Source organism: Gymnoscopelus microlampas, assembly GCF_963454915.1.
Source record: "Gymnoscopelus microlampas genome assembly, chromosome: 4".
Classification (NCBI taxonomy): Eukaryota; Metazoa; Chordata; class Actinopteri; order Myctophiformes; family Myctophidae; genus Gymnoscopelus; species Gymnoscopelus microlampas.
In genome coordinates, this window is record NC_139941.1 from 32,134,466 (window position 1) to 32,155,800 (window position 21,335).

Sequence of the window (21,335 nt, forward strand, 5' to 3'; positions counted from 1 at the left end):
ACTACCTCGAAATGAATAAAAATCAACTACTCCCAGTTCCAAAAAGAGGTTCCAAAGAAATAAATTATAAAGCGCAATAATGGGTCTCTTATTTTGAAGGCCAGCTCTTAGCTGTCAGGAGAAGGGGAAACAGAGCCATCGATAAGAAAGGCAAGTTATTGCATTTGTCCCAACATTCTTTCGTGTTACTAACTACGTAACTAGCAACTTCACTTATCAATAACATTGATTTGTAGTTGATTAATGAACAGTTGTCTTAAAGCTGCCAATTACATATTAATTCCCAATTGTACAATGTGAAACGTTTCGTAATTGTGCAAAGAATAACCGTTCAAAAGTTATTGTCAGTATATGTGGCAGCAATAGCCCAAATAAATTAATTACCATGTCAAATGTTGCCATTGGTGTGCTTTTTTGGAAAGAACGCCATTGAACACCGCGATATGAACTTTGACACACATTTTGTGATCACAAGGCTGGATTTATTGTCCAGAGATCACATTACTACAAAACTTTGGCACAACTACAGCAATACTTTGTACCTCAAAAGAAAAGAGAAGGTGAAGTGGGTTTTGTTTAGCATGTTTTACGCCTCTAGTCTAGTGCTCCGAAGCATTAACACAAGTGTTGACTTGGTTTCTATCATGGTTTCTCTCGACCCTTTATAGCTCCGAGATGAGGTCCCACTGTAGCGGCTACCGGCAGCGGTAGAGTTCGTCCAAACGGTCTGCGCCTGCGGATCACCTTTTTCGCCACATCGTATCCAAAAAGTAAAGGTAGTCCCCGAAACCTACAGATGTTTGAGGATTTAGCGGAAAGTAAACTTTTTAGGACGAGGTTGAAAAAAAAACGTTTGAATGCTTATTTAGTCAGCCTGTGCCATGTTTTCCCATTGTAGCCGATCCTGGAGCAGTACTGGCACCTGCCGTAGGGGGTTCTTCTGGGTTGAATGGGAAAACATGGCACAGGCTGACTAAATAAGCGATTTAAAAGTTTTTTTCAACCCTGTCCTAAAAAGTTTACTTTCCGCTAAATCCTTAAACATCTGTAGGTTTCGGGGACTACATTTACTTTTTGGATACGATGTGGCAAAAAAGGTGATCTACAGACCGTTTGGACAGACTACCGCTGCCAGTAACCGCTATAGTGGGACCTCATGTTGGAGCTATTTAGCGGAGGGAGAGGTTGGTGCTAGGGTTCTCTCAGTTTTAGTGGTGTAAAGTAACTAAGTACATTTACTCAAGTACTGTACTTAAGTACAATTTATTAGTATTTTTTACTTTACTGGAGTATTAACAATTTCAGTACTTCTACTTCACTACATCTCAGACAAATATTAAACTTTTACTCCACTATTATTTAAAAACTTTAGTTACTAGTGTTACTTTGTAGATTTAGATTATTATTACAAAACATACATTACAGATTACAGCTATATACATTTTGGCCATTGGAAAATAGACTATCTATCTACAAGCTCACAATGCATGCATGATTTGCATCGCATTGTGAGCTTGTAGATCGCCTATTTCAAAAAAAAAATTGTATACATTTTAAAACTTGTGAAATGGGACGTTCTGCATAATGAGTACTTTATACTTTTGGTACTTTAAGTACATTTTGATACCAATACTCTTGTACTTTTACTCAAGTAAATGTTGAATTCCGGACTTTTACTTGTAACAGTATTTATACATTACAGTATTGTTGCTTTTACTTAAGTAAAACATTTGATTTGAGTACTTTTTCCACCACTGCTCAGTTTCCCTGAGAAATGTCAGCGTGTCCAGCAGCAGCACTCCTCAACCGCTACAGAGGTGCAGGCTGTCACCGGTCGGTTTGGGGGGTCCACAGACCACTCCAGCACAACAGATCAAGCAGTGCAGTTCAACATGGCACAAGGTCTCATGAAGACCAACTCTGGGAGGCAGAAGGCCACCCATTATTCGCCAAAGCCAGGATAGGCCCATTCTTCCAAGTCAAGCCAGTGCTGAAGAATCCTTTTCTAGAAGATGCCCTTCTGAGAGGATATCTGAGAAGAAACCTGCCCCAGGAGGTGAGGAACACAAGTTCAATTTTAGGCTACTATACCTACTACTGATGTCTGACTATTTCTGGTCAATGAAGACCCTTATTGCATTTCTACATGGGCTATATTCAGAATAACCTGTGTGTGTCTGTGCGTATCACACGCAGGCAGTGTTCTCAGACTTGCATGCCTTTGGAGAGAAGCTGGCAAGTGAGGTGGATGGGTGGGGTCGGGAATGTGAGGTCACTCCTCCACGGCTGGAACACTTTGACCCCTGGGGTGGCAGAGTTGATCACATCATCACTTCTCCTGCTTGGAAACGGATGAAAGACCTGTCTGCACAGGAGGGTCTGGTTGCCATTGGCTATGAGAAGGCCTTTGGTGAATGGAGGTGAGGGCACTCTTCCCATCATTTTTACTTGGGGAAGGCCCAACCAAACAAATAGTTATACATGTAGTTTAGGCATGGATTTGGTGTGGTTAAGGTTGGCTGGGGAGGGGTTTCTTCAATTCTGTCCCAATTGCTGAATATACAAACAATTCCATACATGATTCCAATAGCACTACTAGCCTATATGGTAAATCTCTCCTCTTCTAAATCTCCCATCACGCATTCTAATAGCGTACATTTAGTTGAGAAACAACAAATACATAACTAACATAGTCACACTAGTTGTGCATGTGTGTATGTTTGTTTCTATGTTTCAGCCGTGTATACCAAATGAGTAAGCTGTATTTGTACTCGCCTTCTTCTGGTCTCTACACTTGTCCTCTGGCCATGACCGATGGAGCTGCCAAAGTCATCCAGGTATGTCAGAAGAAAATCACAATATACTTCTTCTCACAACAATCCAATGATTACAGTATCTCTAGTTTCAATACTTTGCAATAATTGAGGGGTTCAGTGTGATTTAATAGTGATTTACTCACTGTGTGTTTGTAGACTCTAGGTGTGTCATGGCCAGTAGATGAAGCCTATAGTCGTTTGACATCGCGTGACCCTGAACGTTTCTGGACATCTGGACAGTGGATGACTGAACGAAAAGGAGGATCAGATGTTGGTCAGTGATAACACTGTTTATCCTACAATGTCTGTTGCCTAATAGGTCCAGAATCCAGTAATGTTGGCATCTTTCCTGCCTTCTCTCTCCCTGTCCGCATCTCTAGCCAGTGGTACGGAGACGGTGGCTGTGCCTCAAGGAGATGGTTCGTACAAACTACATGGCTTCAAATGGTTCACCTCTGCTACAGATGCAGACATGGCTCTCACACTGGCCAGAGTCCAAGATGGAGAGGGGGCAACTACACAGGTACCACTCACTGTTCAGCAGCACTACTCAAACCTCAGCCCCTCTCCTTGCCTCTCAAATGCTTACCACCATCACTTCTATTTCACAGTCTAAAGTTCTCTACTAATTATCTCCACCAGGAGATTATTCATTTTCCCACACACGCGCGTGCATGCGTGTGTGTGTGTGTGCCAATCAGCATCATATGTTTTGTGCTTGCTACCAGCAGGCCTTTGATCTCAGTTCTAAAGAAGAAAATTAGTCAACGACAAATATGTCACTGAAAATAACATGTTTTGATCAGGACATCTCTACTGAATGTAAGGTTAAATATGTTGTGTATGGTTTGAAAGAGCAATCCATCTATCTTCTATATCTCCGCTTCATGCGAATTCACAAGCACACACACAGGTCTGGGGTTTCTATCCTGAGACTATGCTGCCAAGTCATGCCACACCTTTCAGGTATAGCTGTGTACATCTCATCCTTCATGCCTTTACTTTTCCGTTTAATTTAAAAATGACTGTCAATTTTTGCACTTGTAATGTCAATGACATTACATGTGGGCGAAGGAATTGACAATCAGCCTTTGCGGATTACTGAGAAATATGAGAGATACAGTAGATGAGAGAGGGGTGGACAATGAATGTGTATGAGAAAGACAGGGTGGCAGACAATAGAGACAATGTAAAAGTTGTTATCGCATGCTACTTTAATGTCTATGTTGAAATGTCACTGCATACTGTACATGACTATTAGGGCATGCCTCCTGGTGGAGATTTGCACCATACTTGGTGCACCATTCTAATTACTGGTTGTTTCTCATCAAAGACTGAGTATTCATGTTTCCACCCTTCAGGGCAGCAGGGGGTTGTCTCTGTTCTATGCAGAGGTGAGCCGAGACGAGGAAGGGAAGTTAAAGGGTATAGAGGTCCAGAGGCTAAAGGACAAACTGGGCACCAGACAGATGCCCACTGCTGAGTTGCTACTTGATGGCCTGCCAGCACACAGGGTAAATTAAATGTCATCAATAATCTCTATGTCAGTGCAATTATTTCTGGCTTATGAAGTAAATACATAAATGCAAGGTTCAAGGGTTTTATTGTCATATGCTTACAAGACAGCAGTCACAACATTGCGTTGCAGTTCTTGTACTTAGAGCATCCTTAACATTGTGGATAAAATAATAATAATTATAAAAGTAATGATACAAAACCATAAATAGATTCAAAACTCAGAATATAGTAAATATATAAATAGCACATATTGACAATGGTATACAAATAGCATATGGCTATTTATAGCAAGAATAGAAATGCAATAAAATAATGTAGCATCTGTACAACATTATCACTGATAGCTCTACAAAATGATATCACACACAAAACAAAAATAATGATTGTTGGCTATGCCAGTGACAAGTTACGTACTGTATGGTGGGTTCAAGTGTGGCTTGTCACACTATGAAAGAAACACATGCTGATGATTTTTTCTGTAAACATTCTACGAATTGTAAACCAGTGGCTGGCTTAAAATTCGTAGAATGTCTACAGAAAAATTCAAACAACATAAACAAGCTAATTTCTATTGAAATTACTAGAACACTGTGTACTTTTAGTCTTTAGTTTGTTTTCCTTCGGATATTACCTACTCGACACCTATTACACGCCTGTCCGCCCTGGAAGGGTATCGCCTCTTTTGTGATCCTTCCTGAAGCTTTTCTTTTCTGGGGAACATTTCCTCACCAACTGAGGGTCTATGGACAGGGGGTGTCATTGTATTTCCTTTACAAAATGTGAGCCTGTCAAATCTTTTGAGACAGTTACTGACTAAGGCCTATAGAAATCAACTCGACTTAACTTGACTGTACTAGAAGATAGATATGTACCATGGAATTATATACTGTGTGTATACTAACGAAGAATGTCAGAAGACTTCTCATCTTCATTCCCTCTCCTTTATGTACAGTTGTCAGATGAAGGGAGAGGCGTGGCCTCCATAGCTAACATGTTGACTGTGACCAGAATCCATAATAGCATCTCTGCAGCAGCAGCCATGAGAAGGTATTATGTCCATCCTGGCTATACTACTGTGTGTGCACCCACTGTTCTGGAGTTGCAATGATTGTAGATCATATTACTGTGTCATCTGTTTAAGCTGATTAAACATGCAATCGTGTCTCTCAGGGTGGTCCATTTGGCTCGTGATTATGCCACTCGTCGCACTGCCTTTGGGAAGCTCCTTGCAGACCACACACTCCACATGCAGACACTTGCTAGAATGGAGGTAAGCTGGCATTAGTAGTAGATGTTGACCCATGCCTGATTTTTGGTCCGATGGACCACAGATATTTTGACCGATACTTTGTTAAAAATAAAAAGGTTTTCCAATCAATTTGAAAAACATAGATTTGTTTAAAGTTTCTATCCTATATTAAAATTGGGAGGCCCACATCGTCACGCTCATGTCACTATGACTCGGCCATAACCATATTATTCCCAATGCAGCTACGCCCAAAACCTCTAGTTTGAGAAAAATTGCCAATCTACTACTTGGTCGTCTGTTGGTTGAAGGACATGAAGTAATGTCTCACTGGCATGTCCCAGTTGAGAGATGTATTTTTGAAAACTTACACCTATAATGACATGCCCAAAATAGAGAAGCCAGGTTGAAAGTGGTGAAAAATCAGTACACATTGGCTGCACAACTGCCGATATTGATGTCGTCAAAAAAGTAAATGAATGGCCGATATGTCAGCCAGACCGATATATTGGTCAGGTTCTAATTAGTGGTCACCTGTCAACTGGCGGGTCATAGTTCCTCTGTCTATACGTTTACCAAGTAGAGACACAAAGAGTCTCCTTTGTGTCTCCTACCAGAACCGCTGCCTACCGGTCCGCTGGTCATCAAATTATTTGCTTAGGAATGCGACCAAAACAAAAAAAAAAGTTTTTGGGGTGAACTATCCCTTTAACTGCAGCAGATCTAAGAACAAAACACAGACGATGAGCCATGAAATCACAACAGACCAAAGAACTGAGGGATTTAAATATAGCATTTTACATGTAGTCCGAGTACAAACAAATTTTCAGATTATTCTGCACCGATGTCTCTTTCTGTCCTCGACTCGTCCCTCTCTCCTGTAGGTGGAGACCCGTGGGGCATTTCTGCTGGTGATGGACGTGTGTCGTCTGTTGGGCCGAGAAGAAGCTGGCCTGGCATCCCAGCTAGACACACACCTTCTACGCCTGCTCACACCAGTGGTCAAGCTCTACACTGGGAAACAGGTGCAAAGTGCAGTCATACAAACATGCCATAAAGTTTAACCACTTAAGCCCTATATACATCATCATACAGCGAATAGCGAAAGTAGACGGTCTACAAGCTCACAATGCGTCACAGCGTGTTGTGAGCTTGTAGATAAGCTACTTTCGCTATTTTTTAAGATTTCTTTTTAACATAAGGTTAATGGAGTTAAGTTATAGTTCATCCAAAAAATGTATCTACTCACCCTCGTGCCAGTTTCTTTGTCGACATAACACACTGGCAGGTTGAAGATAATAAAACATTTTGAGTGAACTGCTTTCAGTGACTGTAGTAATACTGATTTCTCCTTCTTTACCCTTTGTGTCCATTGTCAGGCAGTTGCTGTGGTTTCAGAGGGGTTGGAAAGCTTTGGTGGTCAGGGCTACATTGAGGACACAGGATTACCTGGAATTCTTAGGGATGCTCAGGTGAGGTGATACACTGTAGGTGAGAATGATGTTTATTTATGTATAAACAAGCCTCCTTTTTATATAGGGGGGTAATGCATTTTAGTTTTTACATAAATAGAACATAAATAGTGTTAGTTCTGGTAAGCGCTGATTCCTGCAAATCTGCTTCATCAGCTGACTCCTGTGAATTCTCCTCTGTCAGCTAACGCGTCATTGGCCTTTCACTCTATGGAGCGATCTTTAACTTATGTTTTGCTTCATCTTGCCCATTCACGCATACCCACCTGCAAGCTCTTGTTAAACTCACCTCCACCCCAGCTCCTCTTTTTAATGCTTTTCTGATGTCATTGTTGCGGCTGCCCCTGTACTGTAGTATGTCTACGGTCTTCACTGGCTGCTCTCCATGCCTGTGACTTTCCATGTATGTGCATGGAAGGGCATGAAAATTCCAGAACGTACCACCAAACATAGAATAATGCTTGAATATTGCAATGAATGCTTTAAGATGCATTAAAAAATACTTCTATTTTGATGAAAGTGTTCTTGTTTTCATGAAGTCTCTCCCTACCTCTGTCAGGTGTTGAGTATATGGGAAGGAACCACAAATGTTTTGTCTCTGGATGTGCTGCGCTGCGTGGCTCGTAGTTCAGGACTGGTTCTTCAGGCCTATTTCACCCACACCAAGGTCAGCGATAAAGAAAACAACCCCAACCTTGATTCAGCGATTATAATGACCTATAATATTCTTTGACTAGAACAGGAATTTAATATGCAGCTATTTTGTAGTCCCTACTAGCAGCAGCTTCTGGTGTACCATCCCTGGCCCCAGCCATTAAAGCAGTAGATGGCGCCCTTTCTGGACTGGGGGACTTTGTACAGGCTGCAGCTACCAGACCCCCCAGCTACCTAGAGCTGGCAGCTAGAGATCTGGCATACAGCCTGGCTCGCATATACATGGGTATTTAATACGTACCTACATTACACACAAACAAGCAGAAAATGTGTTATACATTCCTTTAAAAACTTGTTGTATGTTTATTTCAGGTGCTCTACTCATAGACCATGCCTCTTGGAAAGGAGCTTCCCCATCTGATACGTATGCTGCTCTCAGGTACAAATAAGTCATGCATTCATTGAATTTCCTATAATGAAACTTATTTCATTGTTGCCACAAAGAGCATGCACATAATTTTGTGGGTTTATAACTCAGCTAATGAAGTGAATTGATATTTCAGGTGGTGTGAGCAGGACTTATGTCCAGTGTTGACCAACGAGGCTAGAAACTGGTACAATGCCAAGACTCCTCCACAAGATGCTGCGTTGGTATATGAGCGACCAACTCTAGACTGGACGTCCATCCAAGAACCTTTCATAGCCGTGTAGAAAATACACTATATTTAGTTTGATCTTTTGCGGTAGGATCTTTAGTGTATACATTTTGTACAATGAGAGTGTTAGATTGAGGTTGTCCTTCTCTGAATAAGCTGTTAATGTTCAAATGACTGTATCTTTTCACCTCTTAAACTGTTGATTTATATGCCCTGTGATCTTTTCTATAGCACCAACATCAGGCCAAAAATGAGAAAACTGGGGAGGCTTTTAGGCCATGGGAGAGGTCTGCACTCTGCTGAGTGCATTGTTGTTAATGAAATATTTGTATTATAATACTGCCTAACTGCCCTTATTTCTGCAAGTAGCTTTGTATATAAATGGTTATTCTTTTATTTATTTATAGGATTTTCATTTTTCAAGACATACAACCCCACATATACCCCACCCTCCCCGGTTCCCTCACAGAAAATAAAATTACAACAATAAAACAACATTTATAAATGGGAGAAAATAAATAAAATACGGGAGCAGTACATCATTTGAACTAGGAATTGAACATAAAATAAACAAAAAATTAATGAAATTAAAATTTAAAAATGAAAAAGCCTTAATAAGCTTAAGGGGGTTTAGCGCATCCAGACCAGACAATTGTGCAATTGATTTGGCAAATATGGGCTACCACACAAACAAGTACAGTCAGAAAAAGAGTGACAAATATTTCTAGAAACCACAGTAAACAGGAACAAACAAAAGGTATACCTCATGATAGGAAAAACACGTATTCAGTCAAAATACAGTATCACTTCCAATAGTTGTAGGAAAAGATAGATAAAGGGTGAATTCAATAAAAGGGGACCAGGCCTTTATACATTTTTGGCGAGATTTGTATCTGTTGTACCTGAGCTTTTCTAATGGTATAAAGGACAGCACATCCTTGACCCAATAAATGGTTATTCTTGTGTGATTTTGATTTTCACATCCAAGAACACTGGTAAATAGCTACATATACATTATATATGCTACCCTGACCTTTTTGTTCACTCAATTAACAGCACAATAAACAGAATGTTGACTTTGATTGATTGATTGAATACTTTAACAGTTTGCAAATAGTACAGTGGTATGATTACACAATGGCGCTAAAAGGATAACACAAAAAGCCCTGAGGGCTTATTTCCATTGTGGTCCTGTGTATTCAATCAGAGACAAAATATTTAATTGCATCACGCATAATTATAGCTGAAGTTGCCATATGAACCAAGAAAAACAAACAAGAGCACGGCTGGCTGGCTCAGTATGTTCTATTAATATAAACTGCTCTAAGGTGCAAAGGAGACAGAGGGAGGGACTGAGCTCTGGAAGTGTTGCAACGTCAAGTCTAGGGGGGAAAAAAGCAGGCGGGGTTTCAATGAAGTGGGTTTGTGTACAGAATGTACACGGACGTTTGTTTATACAGAGTCTCAGAGAAGAAGCAAGGCTACAACACACCACTCTTATTTTAAATGGAGCACACGCAGATTGAACACAATACAATGACATATTTCGCCCGGGAGGAGTAGTGCAGCTGTTCTTTAAAGGGAATGGAAGAAGTGGCTCCCGGATGAAGCGAATTATGACTTCACGGAGTGTGTTACTCTCCGTTTCGCTGGTGTTTTTGTGTCATGAACATCATGTGTCGTCAGTCTCCACTGACAGTGACAGTGACATCCATGTTCTCACTAAGCGTTCTGGGATCGGAGGAGCAGTTTATTGGAGCTCTGCAGACAGACGCACAGCGATGTCTCAAGGAACGACGGATGAGGTTAGTGAGAGAAATTAAATTAGACTTGTTATGATTGCCCGTCCGAATTGAATTGACACGTTTACTCATGTAGCCTACGCTTAATTGCTTTAAGTGTTCATTGGTTTTGTTTATAATAACATTGTGCAAGCCCCTGGCAGGTTGTCACTGTCAGTGTTTTTTCACAGCTGTCACGTGGGGTGGTGGTAGGTGTCCCCAGACCAGAAGTTCAACTTGTGCCACTTGTGTTTATTATTATGAAATCGTAGCAATTTCATTTATTATTAATACATTATGTAATTGACTACATATATTGGATACAGCAGGCTACTAGGGACATCTGGGCACCTCGATGTAAAATTAGCTATTTTGTCCCAATTGTTTTTGTGATAAATGGTCTTAAGTAATATAAAGTATACATTTAACCTTCACCTTGTTTATGCCCCAAAATGACTGGATATACAGGTTTTGTAGCTATTGTATTTAGACCTTAATTGTCGAATGCATGTTCTAACTGCCAACTCTTCCTTGTTGCCCAGACTGCCAGTGCCCACCTATCCTGTTACCATCCTTATCAGGTCAAAGAACCTGAAAGTCAATTGTGTGTGTGTGACGTGTTTGTTTGTTTGTTTTATTTTTCTCAGTGTGACCTTGTAATGAACCTCAATGCTACAGAACGCTGTGCGTTTGTGAAAAACACACCAGACTGCATTATGGAAGATGGTTTCATCAACTACCTCGAACTGGCCTTTTGCCTGCTTCCCCCCAACCTCACACCTCTCACCATCACTCTCTGTGTAAGCCTTCCTGTGTGTCTCTCACCATCACTCTGTGTGTGTGTGTGTGTGTGTGTGTGTGTGTGTGTGTGTGTGTGTGTGTGTGTGTGTGTGTGTGTGTGTGTGTGTGTGTGTGTGTGTGTGTGTGTGTGTGAGAGAGTGTGAGAGAGAGAGAGAGCATGGTCTTGGGGTGGGTGTCATACACGTTCCTGTTATATAGCAGTTGATTATGCAGCAAACTACAGAATTCCATCCATGACAATGAATTACTCTTGAGTACACAGCAGAAAACGACTGCGGTCAGTCACATTTCTTTACTGGGCTCAGTCATGTGCTCACTTGGTGAGTAGTGAAGTTGTAAGTGAATGTATTAATGGAACTCACTTAATGTCAAAATAACTAGCTGAAATTCTTAGCTGAAATTTGAAAATATTGAATGCAGCAAACAGGCTGTGGAATTAAATCTTTGCTTGACATTCAAGTCTACACATAAACCATCACACTGTAGCTCCCAGGGAAAGAATGTCACTCCATGGGAGCTACAGTGCAGTGTGCAGACATCTCTTATTTTTCATTGTATGTATTTTTGTCCAGCACTGGTTAAATAGATTTTTTTTTAATGTGTATGCTTATCCTATTTCAGATACAACACCTGAGTGCTTATAAATCTCAGTTCTTGTTTTCTAGTAGTAGTACATAAATGAAACTTGCTGAAGAGAACAGAAGTGTCTGACATTCTTTATCTTCCACATCCTCCCTACAGATTATGTGGCTCCTCTTCCTGTTCATTATCCTGGGACTCACTGCGTCTAAGTTGTAAGCATCTCTCTTGTTGCTGTAATTGTTATCCACTATCCATAGATAAACTTTTTGTTACCACTGCGCTCTGTCTCCTCTGGTGTGATATCCTCTTGACTTAGACCAATAACATTTACAAAAGTAATGGGTCGCACTCAGAATGACAAGAGTGAGTTAACTTTTTTATTTCTTCTACATGTCTTTATAATGAAGGACAAACATTTTGGCTATCCAGCCTTCGTCAGTGTGACGAATAAGCCATTATTAGTTGTACTTGTAGTTAGGTTTCTGTGCCAGCGCATGCCCTACATTGCAGAGTATATACCCAAAGTCACAGCCTAATGCAATATTCCATTCCCATTGATTATATATTGTTTGTGGTCAAGTCTGTGGTCACAGGGACACTCTTTATCGCTCGTGCAAGCACACACACCAGCCAAAAGCTGAACGTAATCTTTAGGGCCGCTTTGTAATCACATGGAAACGGATCACATGACTGCAGTGAAAGTTTTTTGTTGTTGTCATCAAACTACCTGAGTTGTGAGAATGCAAATTATATTCCCACAAAGGGAGACACACAGACAAAATCATTATGACATCGGTAAGCTTAGTAGACCATGAACATACTCTGTACAGCAAACTCCTCAGTGTTGAGTTATTCATTTGTAACCCACAGAGTGTATACAAATAGAACCAAATTGATATTAACGGGTCCATTTGGTTACATTTTGTACACTCTTACAGTTAAATGAACACTGAGGTTTTTGCTGTATACTTCAGTGGACAGGCCGGTGGGTAATTGGATTTGGTTAATAAATACTTCAAATATGAGAGTGTTTTCCACTGCTGAATGCTGTTCATTTACTTGTTGTGTTGCTGCACAGTAGAATACACAGTGTTCATTTTTCAATTTTTTAACTCCAAGAGTGTACAAATGCATTTATACACTGTAGAGTATTTCAGTTACTCATTTGATGTTTCTCTACAGTTTCTGTCCCAATCTCTCGGCTATCTCCACTTCCCTGCGACTCACTCACAACGTGGCTGTATCCTTTGTGTGCTTGTGATAAAACAACCATTCCTTTATGATGAAGTTCCCACCTATTCTGGTATCAGTTCCTCATCAGTGAGTGTATTGCAGTTTAATTGTTGACTGACCGTCATACTTCCTCTGTCAGTGGGAACTTCTCAGATTACAGTCTTACCTCTCAATCGCAGTCCTGACTGGAAATTTTTGAATATTTTTCTTTTTTTTTAATTTGTGCATTTTGCTTGACTGATACGTCCGCTAAGGGGGTGACATTTCTGGCATTCGGAAATGGAGCTCCAGACATCTTCAGTGCCATGGCGGCTTTCTCCCGCCCACACACCGCTGGACTGGCTGTTGGGGCACTGTTTGGTACGCAAGGAGACACATACACACATACACAGTTACACACCGAGCGATTTAACCACGTACAACAAATAGCAAAAAATAGCTGATGTACAAGCTCACAACGCATCACATCGCAATGCGGAGTGAGCTTGCAGATCTGCAATTTTCGCTATTTCATTTTTTGCCTATAATGACATGCCCAAAATAGGGACGCCAGGTTCAAAGGGGTTAACATGCTGTATGTCCTTCCTTTGTGTCCCATTTGACTCTTATGTCTCGTCCCTGTCCGTGTGTAGGAGCTGGTATATTCGTTACCACTGTAGTCGCAGGGAGCGTGTCCTTGGTCAAGCCGTTCACTGTGGCATCACGGCCCTTCCTGCGTGACATCATCTTCTACATGGCAGCAGTGTTTTGGACATTTGTCATCCTCTATAGAGGAACCATATCAATGGGAGAGACACTGGGTATGTACATATAGACACACACACACACACACACACACACAAACACACACACACACACACACACACACAAACACACACACACACACACACACACACACACACACACACACACACACACACACACACACACACACACACACACACACACACACACACACACACACACACACACACACACACACACACACACACACACACACACACACACACACACACATAGCATGACCCATCATTGTTGACAATAGATTGTGTCGTCTTTGTTTGGAAGAAGGATATATTATACTTTCTTGCTGTAGGATACCTGGGCCTCTACGTGGTTTATGTATTCACTGTTATCATCAGTGCATACATCTACAACCGACAAAAACAATCTGTCAACGGAACTGTTCCCAGTGCAACTGTGGTGACACAGGCACCAGGTGAGAGGCACACACACACACACACACACACACACACACACACACACACACACACACACACACACACACACACACACACACACACACACACACACTGTGGCCAAGCCTGCCAGACAGTCCACACACACATACAAACACAGAGAGAAGAGGTGACTATTCATAACACCATTTATTTAATTTTTTAGAGTTCCAGTCATCAGACTCAGATGATGAGGTCCCCTATATGGGTATTGGTAATGGGAGCATCCAGCAGGAATATGGTAGGAACCATATATTTTATATATTTTATAAAAGTATTAAATCTACACTTTATCGGTCTGGTCAATACATTTGAAAACATCGGTATGACGGTATGAGCAGTTATGCAGCCGTTGTGTCCTGATTTCAATAACCAGGCTTCCCACGCGGTGGCGCAGTCGGTAGCGCTGTCGGTAGCGCTGTCGCCTCACAGCTAGAAGGTCCTGGATTCGATTCCCGCCGGGGATGCTGTGGGCGCTGGGGACGTGTCTTCTCCTCCGCGTCGTCTGCGCCCATACCCTAGGTTGGGCTGGGGAAAGGGCCTACTCTGTGTGGAGTTTGCATATGCTCCCCCTGTCTCCTAGGGTAGATAATACCCTCACAAAAACATGTAGTAATCCTGGTCACTACACCACCTCCCCCATGACAGCCGGGGCGCCTGATGGAGGGGAAGGGAACTGGTTGGAATAACATGTTCCCTCCACACGCTACGTCCTACCGGGGAAAATCCTTCAACATGCATTGAAGGATTGATTGATTGATTGATTGCGGTCTTGTTTCCATTGGGGTCCTTGGTATTCAATTCATAGACATATATAGTAGCAACCAAACAGTTCAAATATGAACACAAAAATACAGAATAAGTAACACTATATGTACAAACAAAACAAAAATGCAGGAAAAAAAAAAAAAACATGTACAAAACGGTACTACCTCCTCTTTTGGCCTCCAGAAAGGTGAGTTTTTAAGGCTGTTTTAAATTAGTCCAGCGAACTGCATTTTTTTTGAAGGAGGCATGAGCTCGGCCCTGGGCTCCCTAGGCTGGTGGGGGGAGTGTAGTGCCCAGGATCACTTAGAAAATTGGCACCGGCTGAAAAGGGTTACAAAAACGTGGGATAAAAAAAAAAGAAAAGAAAAAACAGGCTTCCCTATTTTGAACTTGTCATTATTGGCAAAGGTTTTCAATACGTTTAAAAAATAGCAGATCTACAAGCTCACAACGCATTGCAACACGATGCGTTGTGAGCTTGTAGATCGGCTATTTTTGAGCTCGTAGAAGCCGTCGTGAGCTTAGCTTGTTAGAAGCCTCATATGGATCAAAGCGTCACGGAGGCCCCTATGAATTGATTACTTCCTCTTCTGTATTTGACACAGAAGCACAGCATTGCTGTTGAATGGAAATCACTGTTCTACACATTTCAAGATGTTATATTTGTCACATGCTCATACAAGTATTTGCAGTTAACCATTTAAACCATACCCTACTACATACTTTGTTGACCACAGTTCCCCACGGTCTATACTTGGTCCCCTCCTTTTTCCCCCTCTACACCAAATCTCATCGCCAAAAACTGTAGATCTGTGAGCTCACAACATATCACGTTGATCTGCTATTTTTGCCAAAAGTTTACCTATTATGACATGCCTAGAATTGGGACGCTAGGGTTCATGTGGTTAAATGTTGGCGTGGCAGGTGCCGCCACACTGTGCTAACAATGATCAACATTATGTAATGAAAACAAGTTTTGAATACAAGTAAGGTTTATTTCTATGGGGGTAATGCAGCACTGCTGTGACACCACAATATAAGTTAATATACACCGGACTGTAGTTACTCAGTGCTATTACCTTGCACGTGTGCATTTCAGATGCAGAATATAGGCCTCTCCTCCCGTACTCTGAGTCGACCAGTCAGATTCTGCTGAGCTCCCTCAACCCGGTGGACAACAGGAAGTGGAGGAGGAAGCCCTGGTCCTGGAAAGTCCTTAAAGTCATGAAGGTGTGTGAGTGTTTGTGTGTGTGTGTGTGTGTGTGTACTACATGCGGTGCACAATTATGTTTCTGCAACAAACGGGGACATTTGTAAACAGGGACATTTGTAGCATTTGTAGCGGCCCTATGGGTTGAAGTAAAATTGCTTTGGGCTCTGTGTTTAGAGGCCCCTCGTGTAATTCAAATTTGGGGTAGATCATTCGTTCATGATTCTTGGCTTATTTGTTTATGGGCTCCTCACGCAAACTTTGGAAAATCATAGCCAATCAGAAAGTTTATCACATGACTCCAGAGAATGTGCACCGATTTGTGAGAGTTTTGGACAAAGTCTGTAAGGGTAGTAGCAAAAAGTGTGGAAAGGAAATTAAAAATGACAGAAAATGTAGTAATCTACTAATCTGAAATGGGCCTATGGAGAGTTGTGTCTTGAAAAATATTTGATTGTGTGACCTACGGTTCAAGTGTTCTAGGTCAAAATGTAAAGCAACTAGTTATTGCACCACCATGAGGCCTATTTAAACAAGAACAAATTACATGTCATGTGTGTGACTGGGATACCAGGTTGTAATTTAATGCATGAACCCTTTCCGACGCTCTTTTACAAATCTGTGTATATAAAACATATATCAGCTGACAGCTGTTATAGTCGTGGGAATCCAGTGACGTCAATCTCAGGATGTCTGAATGTCGGATTGGTATACCAGTAAAACAACTGGAGTGAGTCAGTGGAGATTCTCCCATGGCCTACTGGGAGTGTCCGAAATTAGCTGTATACACACACACACACACACACACACACACACACACACACACACACACACACACACACACACACACACACACACACACACACACACACACACACACACACACACACACACACACACACACACACACACACACACACACACACACACACATATACACACACACACACACACACACACACACACAGACTAGGGCAAAAACATAATCATAAACGTAGTCTTGGCCACACCTTCGGCCTGGTGGAGACACTCAGTCTGGCAGGTGTGGTGGGTATATTCAGTATGTCCCCATGAAATATAGAGCCAATGTCATGTCCAGAGATGCAAGCAAGGTGATTAATAGGGCCTGCTGAGTTTGGTAGGGTCACTACTGATGCACTGGAGACATACAGTACTGATAAGCCTGAATACTGCAGAAAGCCTGGTGATGCAAGGTTACAGTTATCACAGCCAGACCAGGCTGCGGAAATCCATTCATATCATTGCATCTGTGTTCCAAAAAGAAAAAGAAGGGAAAGGCCCTAATTCTTTCACACAGCAAAATGCAGAGAGTTAATTTAACTCTTGAGTGTGAAAATGAAAAATGAAAATTTACTTCTGCCATTGTGTTATGTGGGCGGTTAAGCTGTAACCATGCCCTCTATCCACCAGATGCCACTGGAGGTTCTGCTTCTGTTGTGTGTCCCTGTCGTTGATCCTGATAAAGAAGACAGGAACTGGAGGCGGCCGTTAAACTGCCTCCATCTGATCACCACTCCAATGGTGTGTGTGCTCACTTTCCAGTCTGGATTATGTAAGTTCACTGTTGCGTGTTATCACCTCCCTACGCAAAGAGAAAGGGAAAGACCTACTACCATAGTCCCTTAACTTTCATATTCTCTAGTGTGAGCCAGTATGTCGGGCGGCCATAGCTGAGTGGTTAGTGAGCCCGCCTAGGGAGCCAGAGGCCCTGGTTGCCCCGGGAGGCATGCGTTAATCCGACAGACCTTTTCTCCGACTATGTGGCATCCGCGTGCGGTTAGGGTTAGGGTGCGGGTTTGGTTCGGGTTTACTGTTTAATGTCGGAGCACTGCGCTGTCGGAGGAATGCGCTGTCGGACTAACGTATTGCACCCGGTTGCCCCAGGTTCGATTCCAGGCCAGGCCAGCGTATGTGTCGATGAAATGAACTTTGTCCCTGAGCAAGACTCTTAACCCCTAATTGCTCACAGGTTCTCATTGGAAACAAGACCGCAAGGACTTTCATGAACAACCCGTTAAAAGGAATTATCCTTATCCTTATGTCACTAATGGACCCTTTTCACAGTGACCTTTTGACATGTCATAGATGAGTAAACAAAGCTGAAGGTATGATGACACGAATTGTAGATATGTTTCATTGAGGTGTTACTGGGTACCAGCATACACTCCTATACACTTCATACTGGCACACAGAAACACCTAAATGAAACAGACGTCAAATTAATTAATTCATGTGTAGCACACATACTCATACTGTTATTGGTGTGCATCCTGCTCATAATATGTGTAACATGTCATCTTTCTCCGCTGTACTGATAAAGCTGAATTTCCTTAAAATTGGCTTGTAATATTTACGACAACAAAATGGAATCGTGTGGGTCTCAGGATCCACATGGAAACGGTGTGGCTCCAGTGTTGACTTCAAGTAAATTATTTCAAAAGCTTAAAATGTGAGGCAGATGGCTCACCTCTGAAGGAGCCACGCCCTAAAAACTAAGAAAGTCATAGAGGTGCTGCAAATATCACACCTATCCTCTTCATCCTTAATATGTTGCTCTCCCTCATCCTCTTGCTTTGTGTCTAGATGCTGAATATATGATCCAGGGGGAGTTTCCCCTCTGGCTCCTGATTCTTCTCCTGGGCATGTTCTTCTCTGCCATCATTTTCTGTACCACCACCAACGACTGTCCTCCCACCTATCACCCAGTAAGTAACGTGGATGCGGATAAAGGTCTCATAAAGCCTGTAGTATCTGGTTAAGCATAATTGTCTTTTGATGATAGATGCTTGACAGAAACAATCAAAAATAGAATTTGATTCATTTTCGTCAAGCGACAACGACAAGATCATTTTACCCCTCAGCCTTATGGCTAAGCCTTTGGGGTGCCTTGTGGCCCAGCCAGTTAGTGCTCTAGCCACATGCTCCTTGTGAGTTGCGAGGACCAGTGTTCGAGTCCGAGGTCCATTATATCTAACATGTCTCCGCTTGGTTTCCTGTAGAAAGTAGAAACTTCTCTATTAGTAAATTCTTATATAAGCTATGCTTTTACGGATTGTGTTAAGTACTCAGTCTGACATGACATGCTTGTCCTGTGCTGTTTTTCTAGCTGTTTGCTCTTTTGGGTTTTGTGGTGAGTGCCATATTGATCAGCACAGCAGCATCAGAGGTGGTCAGCCTTCTCCACATGTTGGGCGTGGTGCTGAGACTCAGTAACACTGTGCTGGGACTCACCCTGCTGGCCTGGGGCAACAGTATAGGAGGTAAGATTAACCAAGGCATACACACCTTTACCAGATATTTGGGATTATAATGAACTCAACTAATGACCTACTGTTTGGTATTAATTAAATGTCTTTTCAGATTGTTTTTCTGATATCACCATTGCGCGTCAGGGTTACCCAAGAATGGCAATATCTGCCTGCTTCGGAGGCATCATCTTCAGTATCCTTTAGTATGAAATATATATTTGTTATGAAATATATATTGTGGACATGCATTACACAAGCTTGTGGTATTATGACTGTCAACCAAGAATGGCAATATCTGCCTGCTTCGGAGGCATCATCCTCAGTATCCTTTAGTATGAAATATATATTTGTTATGATTTTTTTATTGTGGACATGCATTACACAAGCTTGTGGTATTGTCTGTCTGTCAACCTTAACTGCTTCCATCAGATATGCTGTTTGGTGTGGGTCTTGGCTGTCTAAGGCAGATGTTTAATAGCCATGCTGAAGTACAGGTAATGTCCATATCCGACCCCAAATCTGTATTCTTTTAAGACTCACATTGCAGGCCTTGAACAAATATACAGAAAAACACGTTTTGGCTACTTGACATGCATTGAGGTTAAACTGTGTTGTGTTGCTGTGTTGAATGAGCAGACATCACATCGTGCTCCTTATGTTGTTTTCTCCTCTGCAGTTGGAACCAGAGGGTTTGTTGACTTGGATTCTTGCAGGTTCTCTGGGTTTGTCTTTAGTCCTTTCCTTCGTTATTGTTCCACTGTGCCGGTTCCATTTGGGTCGGACCTACGGGATCTTCCTGATCGTCTTCTATGCTGTTTTTCTTGTCGTTGCACTGCTTACAGAGTTTGGAAAGATCCAGCTTGTCTAGTCCAAGACAAGATGGAGACTCTGTCTTGTACATTTACTGGTGGACACACTGGAGCAGAGGACACCTTATTCGCTCAGAAGTACTCTTTATTCTGGAATAATAAGTACATGTAGATATCATGCATACTATCTCCATTTAACTAGGTTTGTCCCCCTGAGATCAAATATCTATTTTTGCAAGGGAGACCTGCATCAATGTGAATGACCAAACAGATATTTAAGGGCACAGCTTGGTTCCGTTGTGAACAATGTGAGCTGATGTTAAGGGCACTGATCATTTTTACATACAGGACAAATGGGAATGGCGTGAATGGCCCTGGGAACACAGCCAAAAAGATGTTCTCCTCAGGGAGCATTGAACCAGATCACATTGTGCCTTTACTTTACCGTTACTTTGTATTGACCAGAGGTGCTGTAGCAGCTGAACAAGAGAGTGCACACATCAACTGTAATGTTAAATATCCTGGCACAAAGCTGCTTTTGACAAAAAAATGTTTTACTTGTGTAAATATAAGTCTTTGGTACCTACATGTTGATTAAATCACTTTGGTTCAGTATTTGCCTTTGTGTTTTTTATGGTGGCACAAAGCTGATTTTAGTGGGGCGGCATAGCATATCCATAACATATCAGACCAATCGTTCATTTTTTGATACGCTTGCGTGAGAGGCTGACACATTATGATGCATCATGACAGTAATCAGTATCAACGTCAATTCAAAGTATTCAGAGTCATTAATTAGACTGTTAATTCAGTTTGTTTGACTGTTGTTTGTTTCATTTGTTAGCTATGCCACCCACTATTTTGAGAAAAGGAAACTATGCCTTTGGTAATAAATTACTGTGTGTGCATGTGTGCTTGTGTGTGTATAATGTGTTGAAATATTGTGCCTGGTTGTAAATTACCACATCACCCTGTCAACATACAGGGGCCTATTACACGAAAGGAGAATTAAATAAGCCTGGATTTAAGTCAAATCCAGGTTTGACAAGTCTGGTCCGTACAGCCTGGTTTATTCCATTCCATGAACGCCAAGCCAGGCTGAAAAGGAGCGACTTTGTCGAGCTAGACCTTGTCAAGCCAGGATGGTAAAGCCAGGCTTCATAGCAGAATCCTTGAACTTGACCAATCATGGAGCCCAAAACCCAGAGCGGCGTTCTTCTCTGTGGCTGAACAGCAGCACTGCAGCAGCTCATGGAACAGTGGCGTTCCCAGGAATTACATT

General features: G+C 41.9%; 2 protein-coding genes across 2 annotated transcripts; both read left to right on the forward strand.

Annotated features, from left to right (window-relative positions):
- The first annotated feature begins 1,766 nt into the window (after positions 1–1,766).
- Positions 1,767–9,444, forward strand: LOC311044567 (acyl-CoA dehydrogenase family member 11). The gene is made up of 14 exons (XM_084056250.1): positions 1,767–2,056; positions 2,197–2,420; positions 2,738–2,837; positions 2,973–3,090; positions 3,197–3,339; positions 4,178–4,330; positions 5,287–5,381; positions 5,505–5,604; positions 6,465–6,605; positions 6,960–7,052; positions 7,612–7,719; positions 7,821–7,992; positions 8,079–8,145; positions 8,270–9,444. Exons 1-14 carry the CDS (start codon positions 1,775–1,777, stop codon positions 8,415–8,417), a joined length of 1,944 nt encoding a protein of 647 aa, XP_083912376.1. The 5' UTR covers positions 1,767–1,774; the 3' UTR covers positions 8,418–9,444.
- Positions 9,445–9,803: 359 nt separating this feature from the next.
- On the forward strand, positions 9,804–20,668 carry slc8b1 (solute carrier family 8 member B1). The gene is made up of 15 exons (XM_084054598.1): positions 9,804–10,167; positions 10,791–10,943; positions 11,686–11,738; positions 12,709–12,766; positions 13,014–13,119; positions 13,392–13,559; positions 13,856–13,978; positions 14,164–14,238; positions 15,865–15,995; positions 17,407–17,548; positions 18,580–18,701; positions 19,103–19,256; positions 19,357–19,437; positions 19,674–19,738; positions 19,921–20,668. Exons 1-15 carry the CDS (start codon positions 9,967–9,969, stop codon positions 20,110–20,112), a joined length of 1,824 nt encoding a protein of 607 aa, XP_083910724.1. The 5' UTR covers positions 9,804–9,966; the 3' UTR covers positions 20,113–20,668.
- The last annotated feature ends 667 nt before the right edge of the window (positions 20,669–21,335 follow it).